The sequence below is a fragment of the Psittacula echo genome (assembly GCF_963264785.1).
Source record: "Psittacula echo genome assembly, chromosome: Z".
In the NCBI taxonomy this organism is placed as follows: domain Eukaryota; kingdom Metazoa; phylum Chordata; class Aves; order Psittaciformes; family Psittacidae; genus Psittacula; species Psittacula echo.
In genome coordinates, this window is record NC_137742.1 from 50703637 (window position 1) to 50722763 (window position 19127).

The 19127-nt window shown below is 37.6% G+C and overlaps 1 protein-coding gene across 1 annotated transcript in view; it reads right to left on the reverse strand.

The window, feature by feature from the left end:
- ADAMTS19 (ADAM metallopeptidase with thrombospondin type 1 motif 19) overlaps positions 1-19127 on the reverse strand; it is a gene marked incomplete at both ends in the record, with an annotated part of 154936 nt that overhangs the window by 48887 nt on the left and 86922 nt on the right. The window contains 3 exons of the mRNA XM_080636600.1: positions 1108-1209; positions 8648-8798; positions 9992-10132. Of these exons, the coding sequence (XP_080492726.1) occupies positions 1108-1209; positions 8648-8798; positions 9992-10132 (394 nt within the window). The remainder of the gene's footprint in view (positions 1-1107; positions 1210-8647; positions 8799-9991; positions 10133-19127) is intronic.

The following is a 19127-nucleotide window of genomic DNA, read 5'->3' on the forward strand; positions in this document are numbered from 1 at the left end:
CAAAACACATACTAATCTTGGGTGCCCAGTTCATAATGGCAATGGTTTCACAGGGAAAATTTTGAGTAGTCTTAATAAGAGGTACTGCTTTCTCATTCCATACCATAGATGTTAGTCTCAATGTAAAGACTGCGACATCAAACAAAAGGCTTGTCCCTGACTTTCCAGATATTGGAAAGAAATATCAAGACAGAATATCAACTACACACATTTACCAAAATCAAAAGTTTGCAGAAAGTATAATTATTTTAAAGATATGAAAAAGAATAAGCCCTATTTTTCCTTTAGTATGGAAAATGGTATTATCCAGACATTTTATCTGTCAGTTTATAGATTTGTTTACTGTTATAGGGTGATAATGACAGTTCTGGTGAATGCAATATCATTCAAAGAGCAAATCACTCCTGTGGGAGACAGCTGTCAGCACATTATGAAAATCCCAACATATATCCATGCTCCTCTCTGTTATCTGTTTGTGGTTATTTATCTTTATTTGCAGTTAAATAAACAGATAACAGAGATTATTCAAACAAGAAGCTCTTGAAGGCCATTTCATGTAAGTCTGACTTTAGGTGACCATTTACTTTGTCTTTGATGGCGTACTTGTAATGACATTTATCACTCTTTTACAGGCACTGAAACTACAGATGTTGATTTACGAAGTTTATCACTTGTGATAAACACACTCTGTATCAATTCCTTTGGTGAGATGATTTCTAAATCTTAAATCATAGCTGAGAACTTTGTATCTATCTTTGAAAGCTTGTTTCTGTTTGCAGTAATGACATTCCATTCATAAATAGGATACAAAAACAGAACAAATTTGAAATAAAATCATGTAAACATCAAAACAACTGTGGCTTTGACTGTTTTTAATTCACTGTTTTAGAGAAACTTACTTCTAAATCATATCTATATCATACAATACGTAATATGTAATATATAATGTAGCGTATATCATACATATAATATAATCAACTATATACATATGATTTTTATTATAATTGAGGTAAACAGCAAGAACTTTAAACAAAGACCTATTCAGCTTGTTCCCTTAAATGCTAGGTGTTCAATTTCATTTATATTGCTTTTCCACCAGAAACATACCTTTCCAGTGTCACAGTCTGTTCCATCCATTGGTGGATCCAGTTTAGTTTTGCATTCCTTCTCTCTTTCCACCTTACACCACAACCCAGTACAAATGACATGCTGAAAACCAAACACACGGATAACCACAAAATCTATGTTATGCAAGACTTTCTGCATGCAATCTACTAAAGTTGTCATGAAGTTAACAGTTTGATGTTACTGAAGTATCCTTAAAGACAGGTCCAACATGCACAAAACCCAAAGTGCACAAATCGTGCTTAAGGCTTTTACTAATCATACTGCTCTAGGACTTCCAAGTCCCCATTGTTCATACCATTCCAATGACTGCTGCTATCTTACTTCATTCCTGTAGAAATACCTCAAGACAGCTACCAAGTCTGATATCCACAACAAAGACACAAAGTAAACTGAAAAATCAGGGTGATATTTTTGCTGGGAAAAAGAGAAGGCAGATGACTGCAGTAGTTGTCAATGGTGAATTTCAAAGGTGGAAAGAAAAGTTGTTTATTCTGTCCTTCTTCATCAGCATCAGAACATCATAGTTTCATGTTCCTCAAAAGAAAGTTGAGCCTTGAAGAATGCTGGCTTACATTACCCCAAATTTCCTTGGCAGCTTTCCCTATTTTCCTCTTAAAAGTCCTCCTTCTCCCATGGTTTTCAGTTATGACTTCATTCTCCTTGCTGCCTTTACAGTAAACTGGGTGGAAGAGTACAGACAGAATGTGAAGCTCAATTGTGGCGTGAATGTTATTGCATGTGCAGACATATATACAGTATATATGTATATATACACATACAAATATGTATAGTATTCCCAAAGAGGGGCAAGAAAGATCGGGGGACGGGTTGCAGGCAGGATAACATAAAGATCAGTTGTTTTTCTGAAATTAGGGTTGCCAGAACTTTTTCTAACTGAAATTATTTGTTACATTGGTAAAGCCAGTAACAGTCTCTGCCTTTTACACCATGCATGAAAATGTGTGATAAATCTTACGCTACCTTGAAAAAAGCCTTACGGCACAGGAAACATAATTCAACAAAAGATTGTGTCTAAACCAGGAAACAGCACAGTTCCAGTGGGAGTTTGGCATGCAAAAGTGTCTGTAGCATCAGCTTTCAAAAAAAGTCAAAGATTGTAGCGGTCTGAACTAAGACAATTGATAGCCTATGTATATCCTACAATATAGCTACAGAAGTCTTATCCCGTTCTTGGATTATTTTAACAAGCATTTTTAAAATGTCAAACTCTAATTTTTGTTCTTGTTCCTGGGATAATTGTTTTGGGTTTTTTTGTTATTTTATTTTTAACATGCACTGTAAGATATACCTTCAAAGCCAAAAACTAAGCAAACTTTCTGGGCCAGTTTTGGAAGACAGTGTCAATGAGACAAAGTATCAGATGTTCATGACAAAGTGCTTCCATACCAGCCTTGAAATGCCAAACTATACTGTTGGAACAACTCCACGAACATATACACTAACTTAACGTTTCTAATTAAGTTTTTTTTTTTTATATATATCCCTAAATCTTATATCATTGTAAAATGGTTGACAACAAACTTACAGTTCCTTACAAATCTGCAAACAACTCTTCCAAACTCAGGAAAACATGAAGTCAGATTCACAAGGATTTGGGTACCTGACCACACAAATGCACTTGAGCTGTGTAAAGTAAATCAAGTAAAGATACTTGACTTGAGAATGTGTTTTGTATATGTCTGCATGTTTCTGCAAATACTTGTGTACCACCTCCTTATAAACCATGAATATAACTTCCCCATCCAGAAACATCTTTGAACCTTAAGTGAACTGTATTCTAAAACCGCTTGCTTCTCTTTGGCAATTTTTAAAATAAGCATTCAACATTATTATAACATTTCATCCTAGACTTCGCGATTCTCCAATCCAAAGAAATGGAGGATGACTTGTAAGTTTTTTTTTGGGGCTTTCCATTTCAGTCAAATCACAAATAGGCTCTTTACAAATCACAAATCATTCCTTACTCTTTATTCTTCAAATTGTATTGCTGCTGCACTAGTAAGAGAAGTGAGAATTATTGTTAGCATTTATCTTTTGACATTTGGGGGATTTCTGCACATGTCTGGGGCCAATCCCTTCAAAATCTGAGCATAAACTTCTAAACAAGAAATTTACTCCTCTGGGAACAAAGTTTGATTCAGTCAAAATCAAAATAACTATTAACATTCACAGAGGTTTACCAGTTATCTATCACATAGTTCAACAGCCATTAAAGTCTTTTAGACTAGCCAGAGAAGTAAGAGTTATTGGAGATGATAAATTTATATCTGCGATATTAGATATTCACAATCTGTAAAATAATTCATTGTGTGTACACTGGAAAACACAATATTGCAAGCACACACAAAGTTTTTTTTTTGTTTTGTTTTTCCTGAGGGAACTAATTTTTAACAGCAAAATCTTGTAAAATACAACATGAAAGTCACAATGTACTACAGAAATAGCAGAAGTCATCCCAGCTTTTGGGGTAGGGTTGTTTGTTTTTTTTTTTTAATTGATGTAAAAAGTAAGGCAGGTCTGTGTGCACCAGAAGGATGCATTTCCAACCATAGAAGTTTTTGGAAAGACAGTCCAGTTGAGAGGAAAGACCACAGACAAAAAGAACATTTCAGAACTGTATTTGTGCAAAGTCAAGATTGTTTAAAGTGTGGTGGTGGAGATGAGGACAGATATTTCACCAGGGCTGTAATATTTCATGACTTTTGTTCTTTTCATTGTGATCTTTCCCTGAAATGCCTTAAAAATCACCATGAAATATAACCAGTCTTCTACTTCTTTGCAAAGATCACAGCTGTGTTATGAAAAGAATTGTTTTAGTGGAACTGACTAGATAGCGTTCGCATCCTGGACTTTAATCTTAAAAGCCAGCATCTAATAGTTCAACAACTATATTAAGTTGTCAAGTTCTACAATCACATTTAATCACAGAGAACAGCTTCTGGGCCATGATCTCACTATCTGTTATGTGAAACAATGTTAGGGTCTAATTGATTCTTGTGTGAGACATCATGGGCATAAAAGCAAACTTGGCTCCTGTACAAGACAAGCATGGCAATATGGTGTAAATCTTACATTCTGAGATCCACTCACACTTTCTCAGGCTTTATAAATTTTGCTTAGGGTATGAAAGAAAAGTCTTTAAAATAAAGATGAAAAGGAAAAAAAAAAGTCTGGATATTTTTCATTAAAGAGAAGTGGGAGAGGCTCACTCAGGAATATATGGGAGTAGGCCCTCAATGGTCCCTTCAGTCATTTGCTTTAGCAAAAGGACCATTAAATTATAAAGAGGAATTCTTGATAACTAGGGAAAATCATTGGCATCTGAACTGTTTCAAGAGGTTGCCATGTAATTTGACTGTAAATGATACTAAAGTGCTACTCAGTAACAACATTATTTGGAGATTATTTTTAGATCATTAAGAAAATTATTTTGCATTACTACTAGTTTTCTTTCTTGAAAAGCTGTTACATACTTGCTTAATGTAAAAGACTGCATTGAAGTCTACTCATCAGATCATCTTCCAGTCACAAAACCCCTAAAACTCTGACATATTTCATAATCTTCTCACAGTTACACTGAAGTGCACAAACTGGTCAGCAAGTAGAATGTATCCAAGTATTTCTGGGCTAAATTGTTGGATTTATTGAAGTTTAAATGAACCTTCAAGGACTATCTTTCTTTCTCATTTCCTGGCTTGTGGACAACAAGATGCATTACAATACTTTTGTGGTTCAGTTATTTGTTTATATGATTCCCGGCTCAGGGTTACCAGTTTTGCAGAGGAGTTTTGTGAAACAGCAAAAGGCTCTTCCCTTTGCTCTTTTCTTAGAAACTGTTACAAAGTTTTCTTTTTCTTACAGTTAAGACCATAAGGTTATCAAGCAACAAACTTGTTTTATGAAGAAAGCTGAAAAATAAATTGCAGGGTTTTAGTTGAAAAGACCACTGGCCTTTTGTATTGTCTTGCATCATTACCAGGTTCTTTCTTCAAAGCAAGCCCACATACCTATCTTTGCATTTAAATTACAATGGCATCTTAATACTAATATTTACTACTTTTCTTAAACCATTTTAGTTTAAAGTAATGATTCAGGAAGTGGAGAAAAAAGGAAGGATAAGTGTTTTAGCCAAAATGTGTCTTCTTACGTAAAAAAAGGAGGAAACTATTGAAGAGTATTAGAAATGGACAATTACTCTCAGTGCAGACAGCTGAACACTATCAGGGTAGCCTTAACTGAATTTAACTTTCTAACATTTATAAAATAACAATGAAACCCAAAGAAATCTTGGAGTCAGGACCTGAAGAGAAGAATCTGTGAATGAAACATAACAGGTACAGGACCACTTGGCTATCTGAATTTAAATAACTGAATAAGAACTGCCTTCTTTGTCTATGTCTACTCTGCTGGAGGCTGTCCTGAGGAGCCCCGCACCCCTGAGGACCCAGAGGAAGTTGAGAAATTGGAGGAGTTTGCCTTAGTTAATGAGGACTGGGTTAGGGAGCAATTGAGCAATCTGGACATCCATAAATCCATGGGTCCCAATGGGATGCACCCCCGGGTACTGAGGGAGCTGGCTGAAGTCATTGCCGGACCACTCTCCATCATTTTTGCCAAGTCTTGGGAAATGGGAGAGGTGCCTGAGGACTGGAGGAAAGCAAATGTCACTCCAATCTTCAAAAAGGGCAAGAAGGAGGATCCGGGTAACTATAGACCGGTCAGCCTTACCTCCATCTCTGGAAAACTGATGGAACACCTTATCCTTGGTGCCATCTCAAGGCATATCAAGGATAAAAGGGTCATTACGGGCAGTCAACATGGCTTCACCAAGGGGAAGTCGTGCTTGACCAACCTCATAGCCTTTTATGAAGACGTAAGAAGGTGGTTGGATTATGGCAGAGCAGTGGATGTGGTCTACCTTGACTTCAGTAAAGCGTTTGACACAGTCTCCCACAGCATCCTCACAGCTAAACTGAGGAAGTGTGGACTGGATGGTCGGGTGGTGAGGTGGACTGTGAACTGGCTGAAGGACAGAAGCCAGAGAGTTGTAGTCTATGGGGCGGAGTCTAGTTGGAGGCCGGTATCTAGTGGGGTGCCTCAGGGGTCAGTGCTGGGGCCAGTATTATTCAATATCTTCATCAATGACCTGGATGAGGGAATTGAGTGTACTATCAGCAAGTTTGCTGATGACACTAAGCTGGGAGGAGTGGTTGACACGCCAGAAGGCTGTGCTGCCATCATGCGAGACCTGGACTGGCTGGAGAGTTGGGCTGTGAAAAATGGGATGAAATATAACAAGGGAAAGTGTAGAGTGTTAACATCTGGGTAGGAACAACCCCAGGTTCCAGTACAGGTTGGGGAATAACCTATTGGAGAGCAGTGAAGGGGAAAGGGACCTGGGGGTCCTGGTTGATAGGAGGATGACCATGAGCCAGCACTGTGCCCTTGTGTCCAGGAAGGCCAATGGCATCCTGGGGTGTATTAGAAGAGGGGTGGTCAATAGGTCGAGAGAGGTTCGCCTTCCTCTCTACTCTGCCCTGGTGAGACCACATCTGGAATATTGTGTCCAGTTCTGGGCCCCTCAGTTCAAGAAGGACAGGGAACTGCTGAAGAGAGTCCAACGCAGGGCGACAAAGATGATTAAGGGAGTGGAGCATCTCCCTTATGAGGAAAGGCTGAGGGAGCTGGGTCTCTTTAGTTTGGAGAAGAGGAGACTGAGGGGTGACCTCATTAACGTTTATAAATATATAAAGGGTGAGTGTCACGAGGATGGAGCCAGGCTCTTCTCGGTGACAACCAATGGTAAGACAAGGGGTAATGGGCTAAAACTGGAACACAAGAGGTTCCACTTAAATTTGAGAAGAAACTTCTTCTCAGTGAGGGTGACGGAACACTGGAACAGGCTGCCCAGGGGGGTTGTGGAGTCTCCTTCTCTGGAGACATTCAAAACTCGCCTGGACGCCTTCCTGTGTAACCTTATCTAGGTGTTCCTCCTCCAGCGGGGGATGGGACTAGATGATCTTTTGAGGTCCCTTCCAATTCCTAATGTTCTGTGATTCTGTGATTCTGTAAGCACAAGAATATTAAAGGAGAAGTGTCCAGAGAAATGAAAAGCATGTAAAGGTATTATATAACAGCAGGTCTCCAGGTTTAAGTATCTCTTCAATTACTTTTCAAACTCTTCTACCTGGTAAAGAAGACCTATAAGAAATTATGGGCTAACATTGCACCATTTTCTTGTTCAAAATAGGTTTCTAGAGAATGAGAAAACGAAATAACATATTGTAATTGAAAACAAAGCACTGAAAAACAAGAAACAGATTGCAATTCATGAAAAAAGCACTTGGAAGTAATTAGGAACATTTGTAGAACCACTACACTGAATTCTATTGCTCATCTTTCAGAGTCAAAATGTTTTCAATATGAGTATTATTTTGAATAATAACTACCTAGTATCCTGCAGCTCCTGTTCTGTTTTGTTTTGGGTTTTTCACTATGCATGCACTAGTCATATGGGTATTCCAATGCTTCCTTTAAGAATCTTTAGGATAATTATTACTTTCACTGAAACTTGCTAAAAAGATTACTATGCCCAAGTGGGAAAGACAAATAGAACTGAAGAACTGGAGTAAGGAATTATGCTTTCATATTAAATACTCCTGATATTTCCAGGCTGACTGATGTCTTCGATGAAATTTTATTTCACAGTTCCTTCTAGTCACTATGTTATCATACATGTTCATACTCCATGTTCTTTATATGTTTTTGTAATATCTATCCATCTTGTCTTGAGGAATCCAGCATATTTAGTACCTGTTCTGTTGACATTAAAGAAGTATGACTTTTCTCTGTTAAAACCATTCTCAAAGTGCTTAAATGCTTCTTCAATACAAAGTCTGTTAACATTAGGCCTTAAATTCATCAGGACCTTTTCAATTTTAGTAATCTGTCTTTTCAATATTAACATATAGTGGCAGTGTTTCATGCAATGACACGAAGCTATGTCAGCAAACTCATTTAAGCACTGGAACTCCTACTGCCATGGCACTGCAGAGCTCCACTTGGGCTCATAAGGGACTGCTGGGTGGCAGCATATTTTCAGAGGTATACTCTACTGCTGTATGCAGGTATGTGTATAGGTCAGATATGGAAATTCAATACCCAAAATGTGATGAAACTGAACCTGCAAATGAAAACTGGTCCCAAGTGGAATAAATTGCGAATACTCCATTCACTGCTATGACATTTTCTTCTAAAGTACAGAGAAGATATCAGTGGTATGGTATGATACAACATGACTCAGGATGTTTGGAGATCCAAATCAAGACTCACAAGATAAAAAAATGAAAATACTCATATTAAAGTGGGAAAGCAAAGTATAAACTTCTCTTTTGAAAGATACCATGTTCCTTTTCTCACAAACACATACACACAAATATCCCTCACAGAAAAAAATGAGTTGGTAGGTGTATTTTCTGAAGTATACACTCATCCTTACCTGCATTTCTTGGCAGAAGGAAGCTGTTGGTCCAAAAAGAATCTGACACTGTTCATCTGCAGTGTAGGTCATTCCTGGGAGCTTGGAGGGAATAATCACAGAATTGAGGCTCTGAGGATTTGTCTGTAGCAGACAGTTACTGGCCTTTGACCTGGCAATATGCAAACATTCATACGCTGAGCAATCCTAAAAAGTCTGATTGTCACGCTGACTTAAACATGCATTTGACATTAGAAAAATATAGACTCTTGAGATTTTTCATTTGCAGCACTTTGCTGTCATTCAGAGAAATGACTTTGTATAAATTAATATGGCTTACTTTATGGAAGTTAACGGTCTATTCTGATGTTGCACATTTGCAGAAAGACAATATAATTTATCTGCTATAATAGGAATTTCAGGAAAGTGCTGGACAACATTTTAGTGCAAAATTTAAGGAACTGGTCAAAGCTTGGATAGAGATCTAAACAGTTATGAAAAATAGACAATCTATAATGCACAGGCAGGTGTGTAGCTTAGTTTTCACATCTCAAAGTGCCTGAAATATGAATTGAGGACCTCAAATTAATCATTTCAAATTTTCAAAATGTATGTTTTAAAAACATACATTTCTGAGTTGGTAGCCAAATGTTTTTTTCAAAAACTAAATAAAAAAAAAAAAAAAAAAAAGGAAAATACTTAAACCTGTTTGTTAAAACACCAAATTATGGTTTTGATTTCTCTCTAGATTCACCACAGATGTGTCAGACTGACACATTTAACTTACACTACCTATTCCAGTGTCATGAAGGAGACCTTTAAGGACTGCTTAACTGTTTAAACTTAATAAAATAACAGAGCTTTAGAGAGCAGATCCATACAGATGAAACTAAATGTTTTAATTTGGTTTCTGGGTATACTATTCTCTGGTAAATATTTCATAGTAAATTTCTATTAAAAATTGAAATAATGTAACTATACTGCATGGTTTGGTATTAAACAGTACCACATAGATCAGAGAATCTATATAATGTTCATAGGTCATTCACAGTTCAACATTCTTCAATATGTAGGATATTAATATAAATATATTTACACATATATAAGTGTATATAATATATATGAGTATAATGATGTACCTTAACACATGCAAATATAAAAATACAATTAATTGTTGAAATCAGATTTTAATCAATCCGTCAAATATTATATAGTTCATGACAATTAAAATTATTTTGATGGTTTATACAAACAGATATCTCCCACAGAAGTGGTAAAAATACTGAAAACTTGTTATTTCATTATATTTGTTGCTACTATCTGTAAATGACATACAGTAAGAGTTCTTTTTCTTGAATGATATACCTGAGAAATCTTTCCAGATCTTCCCTGCTGCACCGAGACCATGAAACATCCCCAAGATTCTGTCCTTTAATCCACTCCCCAGACATGATGTGAAGACCATCTGCACAGGACGGGTGGTCATTGTCGTGGTTTATCCCCATGCTGAATTTTGGAGTTATTAAAAATAAACCAAAGCACAACAAAATAACAAGTTGTTTTCAAAACATTTATAAGTTAAAACTCTTGCAAGGGTTATGAAAAACTCATGCATATTACGTGTAAGAATTCTGTTCTTATGTTTTTCCATGATACCTTTCACAGTTCATGAAACTGTGTGTGGAGTACAGTTCTATACTATAAGGTGAAATTGAAGCCTCATTTGATGAGAAAGCTACTTTCTAATGAGCTGTTCAACATATACTTTGGGCAACTTTCTGAATGTTCAGAACTGCACAACTACTTCAGGTTTAATGAACTGTACTTCTCTCGCTGAAGTGCAAGAGAAATACTGGAAATTTATTTTTTTATGTCAGTGAATCATTCCATACTTTGACAGTGATTCTATCTTAATTCCAAAGATTCTGTTTGTTAACATTTTATAGAATAGTAAAATGCTTATTACTTTAATGTATAATTATTGTATCTACAGAAAAATCACCTAAATGTGCTTTCAACGACTACTGTTAGAATTACCACTCTTGAAGTGAGTCAATGGATTTTGATTTTTAAGACTCAGCATCCATATGCATCCCAGTGAGTTCTCACAGCAATTAAAAATTCTACTAAAAATTAGCTTGAAGCTGCTACATTAACTGAAATGAAGACTCACTGTGACTCTCATTCACAAAAAGTAAACACAGAAGAAGAAGATAGACTTCAATCAAAACAAAGTTTTCGAAATCAGCAAAGTGGATACATGCTTGACTGGCATTAAGATAAATAAATGAAATACTCTAGACTGATTTTGAAGATTTTTAAATGAGCATGGGACTACTGTCCAGAGCACTGGATTCAAAGTGGTGCTGAAATCTTGCAGCCCTAGTCTGTACTGCAGAAAAGCAAAACTTTAGGATGAATAAAGCTTTATACCTCTTACTGTTTCCTTCAGCCAAAGAGCAGTCAAATTGCTTGGATACTGCAAAGATGTGAGAAGTTTGCTGTTTTGATAGAAAAACTAGAGTACATAATTCCTTCTCTATATTTCACCAGACTGCAGTGCCAAAGGGCAAAAAAGCCTGCCACCCATCACTGAAAACACCAGTTCACTTTTTTCCCCACTCTATCCCAAACCCCCCTCATGATTACATCAAATTTTATATCATCTTGCAAGACTGCATGACTTTGGGTTTACTAATGACATGAATTTAAACACCATGTAGGGCTTTATCTTGCTTATTAGAGTGCTCAGCCTCTGACAGTGATGTGTACACTCCACAATCTGGAGCACTGGAACAACTGCTTCTGCATGAAGTGGGTAATTTTATTAGCTGTAAACCATCTGAGGAAAACAAATCCAACTGACTCTCATCCCAGTTTCTGTCTTTTCCTGAATGACCTGAATGGGACAAAACAACTACACAAAAGTGCCTTTTCACTCTCCTTACATTCTTTTTACATGCCTCACATACAGAATTTGAGACATCCTTATCTGAAGAGTGGTATCTATAAGAACTATGGAAGAACACAGAAAATCTGATGAGTTTTTACTTTGCTGACTGCACAAGAAATAGTTTGCTTACAGTGCTTCAAGTTATATACTTCCTTACTGCAAACGTATCAGTTATCAGTATCATATACACTATGATTTGAAATAAAGCATTTATAACATATAAGTTGTCCTGGGTTCAGCAGTAGCAGTCATTTTTCTCCTTCTTAGTAGCTGGTGCAGTGCTGTGTTTTTGACTTTTGGCCTGGGAACAGCGTTGATAACACTGATGTTTTTAGTTGGTGCTCAGTAATGTTTAGTCTGACCAAAGACTTTCTGAGTCTCATGCTCTGCCAGGGAGGAGGGGAAGCCAGGAGGAAGCAGAGACAGGACACCTGACCCAAACTAGCCAAAGAGGTATTCCATACCACAGCACGTCATGCCCAGGAGGTAGAACTGGGGGCAGTTACCTGGAAGAGTGAGACCACTGCTCGGGTGGGGCTGGGTATCGGTTGGTGGGTGGTGAGCAGTTGTATTCTCTTCCCTTGTTATTTCCCTTATCATTATTATTATTGGTGGTAGCAGTAGTGGTTTGTGTTATACCTTAGTTACTGGACTGTTCTTATCTCAACCCGTGGGAGTTACATTCTTTTGATTCTCCTCCCCATCCCTCCAGGAGCGAGAGGGGAGAAAGGGGGGGTGGGGGGAGTGAGAGAGCGAGCTGCATGGCTAGGCTTAAACCACGATATAAGTACATATAATTTTGTGATACAGCTTATTACAGAATTATAGAATTGATGCCTCCCTTTACACTAAGTGGAAATTAACACATATATATATTATTTAAAATATTTTTAAAATTAAAAAAAAACAACCAAAACATAATTTCAAATTACTATTATTTTCCATCAACTGTATATTCTAAAGAGCAATTCTTGAAGTCAGACTTTGTCATAAACTAGTCCTTAAAATCACCCAGAAAAATGTGTGCTGAGCTTAACCAAGACCTTTCCTGTTTCAAAAAACAGTTTCACTAGCCAACATCACATACAAACATCAGTGTAACCCTTTTTTCCAATCTACTACCAAAGTGTTCTGTCTAGTCTATCAGTACATGAATTTTGAGGACAAAATTGTCTGTGAAGAGGTAACAACTGTTGTACTTATAACAACTATATAAGCAGCATTATATCAGCAACATTAGCAACGCTAATAAAAAAATATAATTTCAACCATCTTCCAATACTTCAGATGCTATTATTTCATAGCATTTCTAATCTGCTTTGACATTCAAATGTAGTTCAAAGTATCTGCACTAATCCAATAGAGTTCGTTCTTGAATATGCTTCCACCTCCAAACTAAGTACACATTACAAAATATTTAGCAAATAGCAAAGACCAGTATCAAAGCCTTTGACTATCTGAATGAACAGCTACTTCAAAAAGGAAGTACAGGTCATTATGCTAACATGAAGTAACTAAATTGCAAAACAATACACAAGAAATATGCTAAAGTAGCAACATAACCTGCTCTTAAAAATTCTTAGAAATCTTTTCCTCAATGTGTACTGTTGATTTCTTCTATAGTATGGTAATCACTGTGTATTTTTATCTGACCAAGTTTCAATTCCAAGACCACGTAAAAGTATATATGGAGTAGAATTGATCCCTGATTTCTTTCACTACACCACATAATGTGTGTGGTGAAAGAAAGAAGGTGAACAGTCATTGTGACCTTCTCCAGCAAGAAAGTACGTAAAGTAAGCATGTGTATCAGCTTCTTCATTAACAGTCAATGGTATAACAATATTTAGTGCTCACACTTGTGGTCATGGCATTTTCTAGCCTTCCTTGCTGCGCTGTCTACAGGAAGGAGAAAACTACATACTTTCACTAAAACAAAGGCACAGCAGAAACTGTTTGTGTAAGGTGCTGCTCTGTGCTCTTCCTACAGAATTCATTATGCTAGTGTTGGGCACATTGCTGTTTCTGTCTATAAGCTTGTCTCAGCTGCAGCTGTTATCATTGAAACTCAGGCAAAACACCACCATATACATGTGGCAGGAAGATAGGGAGTTTGGAGTAAGAGGAAAACTTTGTAACAGTCTGAAAAAACATAATTAACAAACACAACAGTGCTGTACTTCAAGGTAGTTGATGAAATCTGTATAGATATAAATTCTTGTATGAGAACAGGAGTGTTATTTTTTTCAATGATACATAAAAATACTCCACCCATTCTGGTAAAAGACTATACAGGACAGATGTAATATGAAAGTAGGAAACATCCTATGGAATGCATTCCGTAACTCAAATATTAGCAATATTTCAACTCACACTATGAAATTAAACTGCATTTTAATAATCTCAGTTTAAAAGTATTTCGACAAAGAGCCTTGGTCAAATAAACCCCACTAACATTATACATGGTTGTCAAGTCAACTGAAAAAATATTTTATCTAATAAAACTTCTAAAACTTGTTTAAAACACACTGCCAGATTTTTTTTGTGATATCATGCAGAAAGTTGGAACAATCTCTACTAAATTTTGAAGATGATCCCTATTGATGTTTAATGTGCAGCAGGAACAGCACAAAGGAAAACCGTTGATTTCTCTCTGCTTGAACGTCAGAGCTAACAATTCAGGTGACTGAAAGCAGAAGACAAATATTAGTGCATTTTTTCAGTTAAAAAAATAATTCTTTTACAATTTACTCCTGCTGCAATTATATACATACAGCTGGATTCAAGATAGATGACAGCACCTTTCCTGCCACCAAGTGAATAGGTTATAGGCTTACAGGCACAAAATGCCTTCCAGTGTCAACACACACACCAAAAAAAATACGAAGTACCACACTTTGATTTGATTTTATTATAGTTCAGTATTAAGAAATAAAAGCTCTTTTAAGGCTCAACAAAGGGTCCTCAGTCATTATACTATATTTAAATAAGTTAAACAAGGCTATGCACACATCCTTTGGAAAGAATTAGGTCAGCATTGTAAAGTGCTATTTTGTATCCTCACTATATGACTCCAAAAGTCTCCTACATGTCCACATTCATGTCATCATTTGCTCAGTGACTCAACCCTCTTAATAAGTAATAAGGTGAATTCAGATGGATGTGGAGAATTACTTTAGGTCTACCTGTGAATAAAAGCAAGCAGCTAGAATTAAAAAGATTAAAGAGAATTACTACCATTCAGGCAGTCACTAACAGTGAAAGAGGTTAGGAAATAAGAGATGGATTAAGAAAAGCACGAGAGCAAGTACCCAAGGAAGCAGGGATAGGTTGCTGAATATTCAGTATAGTATAGTAGAGTAGAGTAGATTCACAAATCCTAAAAGATACAGTTCAGCCCATGAGGTAAGCAGCAGAGAAGTGATGAGTATAAACTGCACATTCAGGGTAACATTACCAGTTTAAACACAAGTCAGAATGAAAATTACTGAAAAAAATGTTCCCCTTGTTAAGGAGACAGTAAACCTCTATGTTTTGCTGCCAGTTCATGCCTGTGATGTGTGATGGGATCAGGCTGCCATCTGATTTCTTCCAGAATTTGTTTTTTTTATAAATGATTGCTGCATAGCATTTGTAAATTTATTGCAATTATTATCCTATAGATTTTCTTCAATTCTAGCAAATAAATCACAAACCTATAATGGATTGTATTAATTTAAAAAAATAAAAATAAGAATTAATTAAAAATCATTATTAATTACAAAGTGTTATCCTCCCTATTATTTCCACTGTTCATTTTTTTGTCATAATTACACATAATATTATGTTAGAATGATCAAAACTTCTTAAAGTATGGATTTGGAAATGTCAAGGTTTAGATCTGTATATAGCATTTAATAGTACAAAGATTGTCACAAGAATTTGTGTAATATGAAATCTTGCATATCACTGTATCACACAGATGTATTTGATAAGTGAAAATAACACCACTCATTGACTATTACCGACAGGAAAACAGAAGCTGGACTACTTTGTTAATGCTTGGATTGCAGTTTTTAAACAAAAAAACTTTTATCACACCGCTGTCTTTATGTGGAAAATTAAGTAAGTAAATGGACTAGCAGCAGGTTTCTATCAAGCATTTTACAGAATTAATGCAAAAATCTGTATTAAAATATGTTGTTATGTTTTGTTTTGTTTAGCCCAGCTGGTGAAGTAAACCTTTATGATTTTTTACAAGTGTTTTAAAATACATAAGGGCTTCACAGGTCATTGCACAAATGTGATAAGACACATCATTACTACTTGTAAATGAATTATTTAGGCTGAAGTGAATTGCAACACAAGTAACTCAGCTGCAGAACAACTATGATGGTAAAAGGTAGAAGATTATTTCTTCTGGAAAAAACAATGTCTTCTAAGGAAAAGTCTACTAGACAAAGAAACTTCAATGTTCTTGTTAATAATTTGATGAGAAGAAAAAAATTGATGTTTATGCAATGAATATTTCTGTTTTGTGAACCATTGATCATTCTCTAGGATGCTGTCTATCTTAAAACAAATAGGCAAAAAAATATAAAATGTATATTAATATACAGACATTAACATACACTGCATACTGCTGCCCAGCAGAGTTTGTACCTTTAGCTAAACAACTGTTTCTCTATTCTTCTCTATTACTCCAACACTTCTACTACCACGCTTCAAGAAGTTGGATCTAGACATAGCACCTTGCCATGGTCTTTTGACTTAAGTATATAAATAATTTAAAGCTTTGATGTGACAGATGTATTTAGCATCGTAACATGAAGATAGATGCTACTTGTCACTGAAGGTTTTTTTTTTACAGACTATGTAATACAGGAAAAGTATTCACTTCTGGTAATTACGATACCCGTGCCACATCCCTCAAACGGCAGTACTTCCAGATAAACAATTATGTCTGCAGTTTATGTCTTTAGTCTCATGCCAAGGAAAAACACTGACATATGACATTTCTCCAAATTGAAGAAAATATGTAATCAGGAAAAAAGACTTTAGGCTCTCATATACTCAATGAATAGGCAAAAGAAGAAAAGGTTTCCTTGTTAACAAAAACCATAAAACATGAACATTATGATGATCTCTTGCCAACCTTTTAACAGCTATTTTAAATGTATTAGACTACCAATTAAGCCTACGCATCCTGTAGGATGTTCAGTCACTAGTGGCTCAGTCTACAAATGCTGTTCTAAGGAGAGTTAACTCTAAATCCATGCTGGCATATTATAGTCTAGGAGAAATGGGAGCCTGATATCTTGGTAGAGAAAAAGTTGATTAATCTAAACTTAACTTACTAAAAATGCTGATGTAGGCTTACTTCACTGTCTCAGTGATTCATTTCTTCCTAACCTGCTTCTTTAGCTGTCTAACCAAAAGGCTAGTGCAGCTTGATTTCTGTTAGTGTCGTGGTTTAAGCCCCGGCTGTAAATTAGAACCACGCAGTCTACTTCCCCCCCTCCCACTCCCCAGAGGGATGGGGAGGAGAATCGAAAGAATGTAACTCCCACGGGTTGAGATAAGAACAGTCCAGTAACTCAGGTATAACACAAATCACTACTGCTGCCACCAATAATAATAATGATAAGAGAAATAACAAGGGAAGAAAATATGATACCGCTCGCCGGAAAAGAGCCCGACCGAAAAGAGGACGTGCCCTTCCGGGTAGCTCCCAGTTACATCCCCGGGCATGACGTGCTGTGGTATGGAATACCTCTTTGGCTAGTTTGGGTCAGGCGTCCTGTCCCTGCTTCCTCCCGGCCCCTCCTCCTCCCTGGCAGAGCATGAGACTCACAAAGTCCTTGGTCAGTCTAAACATCACTGTTATCAGCTTTGTTCCGAGGCTGAAAGTCAAAAACACAGTGCTGCAACAGCTACTAAAAAGGAGAAAAACTGACTGCTACTGCTAAACCAGGACAGTATCCACCCCTTATTCCATACCATTCACGTCATGCTCAGATCCCACATTTTCCATATACCCTCACTCTCATTTCAGTGCACTGTTATCTTAGTGCACGGACCAATTCCTATAAAGCTACTGAGTCCGTTCGGTTCATGATGTTGGGCTCCATCTCTTGTAACAGTCTTTCAGGGCAGGAGAGGCTGTGTGCAGTGTTGGATCGTTGTCTGCTGATGCTGATCGTTCCTTCACTGTAGAACTCATCCGGTTCTATCAAAGTTCATTCTCTGTTGGGATGATGGTCGGAGGGAAGTCAGGGCCAGTCGCTGGTGCCCTGCAGACTTCTAGTTGATGGCTATAGCAGGCAACAGCGTACAATTGAGTTCATTGTCTGTTTTCCCCTAAAATCAAATCCCCTTGAGGTACGCATCGGACTTCCCCATCTTCCCGCATTACCCACCAAGTATATCCAGGTCCCTGAGCAAAAGCAATCCCACGAGTGGGTTTGCCTTTACCTGAAGCAGGAATAACCCAGACTGTCTTCCCCAGCAAATTCTTCATGTGCACCACAGGAACTTTGTCCCCCTCTACAATATGTAAAAGTTCCGACTGGGCTGGGCCAGCCCTGTTGGCAGATCCTCTGGTGTTGACCAACCAGGTGGCCTTTGGTAAGTGTGTATCCCAATGCTTGAAAGTTCCCCCGCCCATTGCTCTCAGTGTAGTTTTTAACAGCCCATTGTACCGTTCGATTTTCCCAGAGGCTGGTGCATGGTAGGGGATGTGATATACCCACTCAATGCCATGCTCTTTGGCCCAAGTGTCTATAAGGTTATTCCGGAAATGAGTCCCATTGTCTGATTCAATTATTTCTGGGGTGCCATGTCGCCACAAAATCTGGTTCTCAAGGCCCAGGATAGTGTTCCGGGCAGTGGCATGGGGCACAGCGTATGTTTCCAGCCATCCGGTGGTTGCTTCCACCATGGTAAGCACATGGCGCTTGCCGTGGCGGGTTGGTGGGAGTGTGATATAATCAATCTGCCAGGCCTCCCCATATTTGTACTTCAGCCATCGTCCTCCATACCAAAGAGGCTTTAACCGTTTGGCTTGTTTAATTGCAGCACATGTTTCACACTCATGAATAACCTGAGCAATAGTGTCCATTGTTAAGTCCACCCCTCGATCACGGGCCCATCTATATGTTGCATCTCTGCCCTGATGGCCTGAAGTGTCATGGGCCCACCGAGCCAAAAATAATTCACCTTTATGTTGCCAATCTAAGTCCATCTGAGCCACTTCAATCTTAGCAGCTTTATCCACTTGTTGGTTGTTCTGGTGTTCCTCAGTGGCCCGACTCTTGGGTACATGGGTGTCTACATGGCGTACCTTCACCACCAGGTTCTGCACCCGGGCAGTGATATCTTGCCACAGTGCAGCAGCCCAGATGGGTTTACCTCTGCGTTGCCAGTTGCTCTGCTTCCATTGCTGCAACCACCCCCACAGGGCATTTGCCACCATCCATGAGTCAGTATAGAGATAAAGTACTGGCCACTTTTCTCGTTCAGCAATGTCCAAGGCCAGCTGGATGGCTTTCACCTCGGCAAACTGACTCG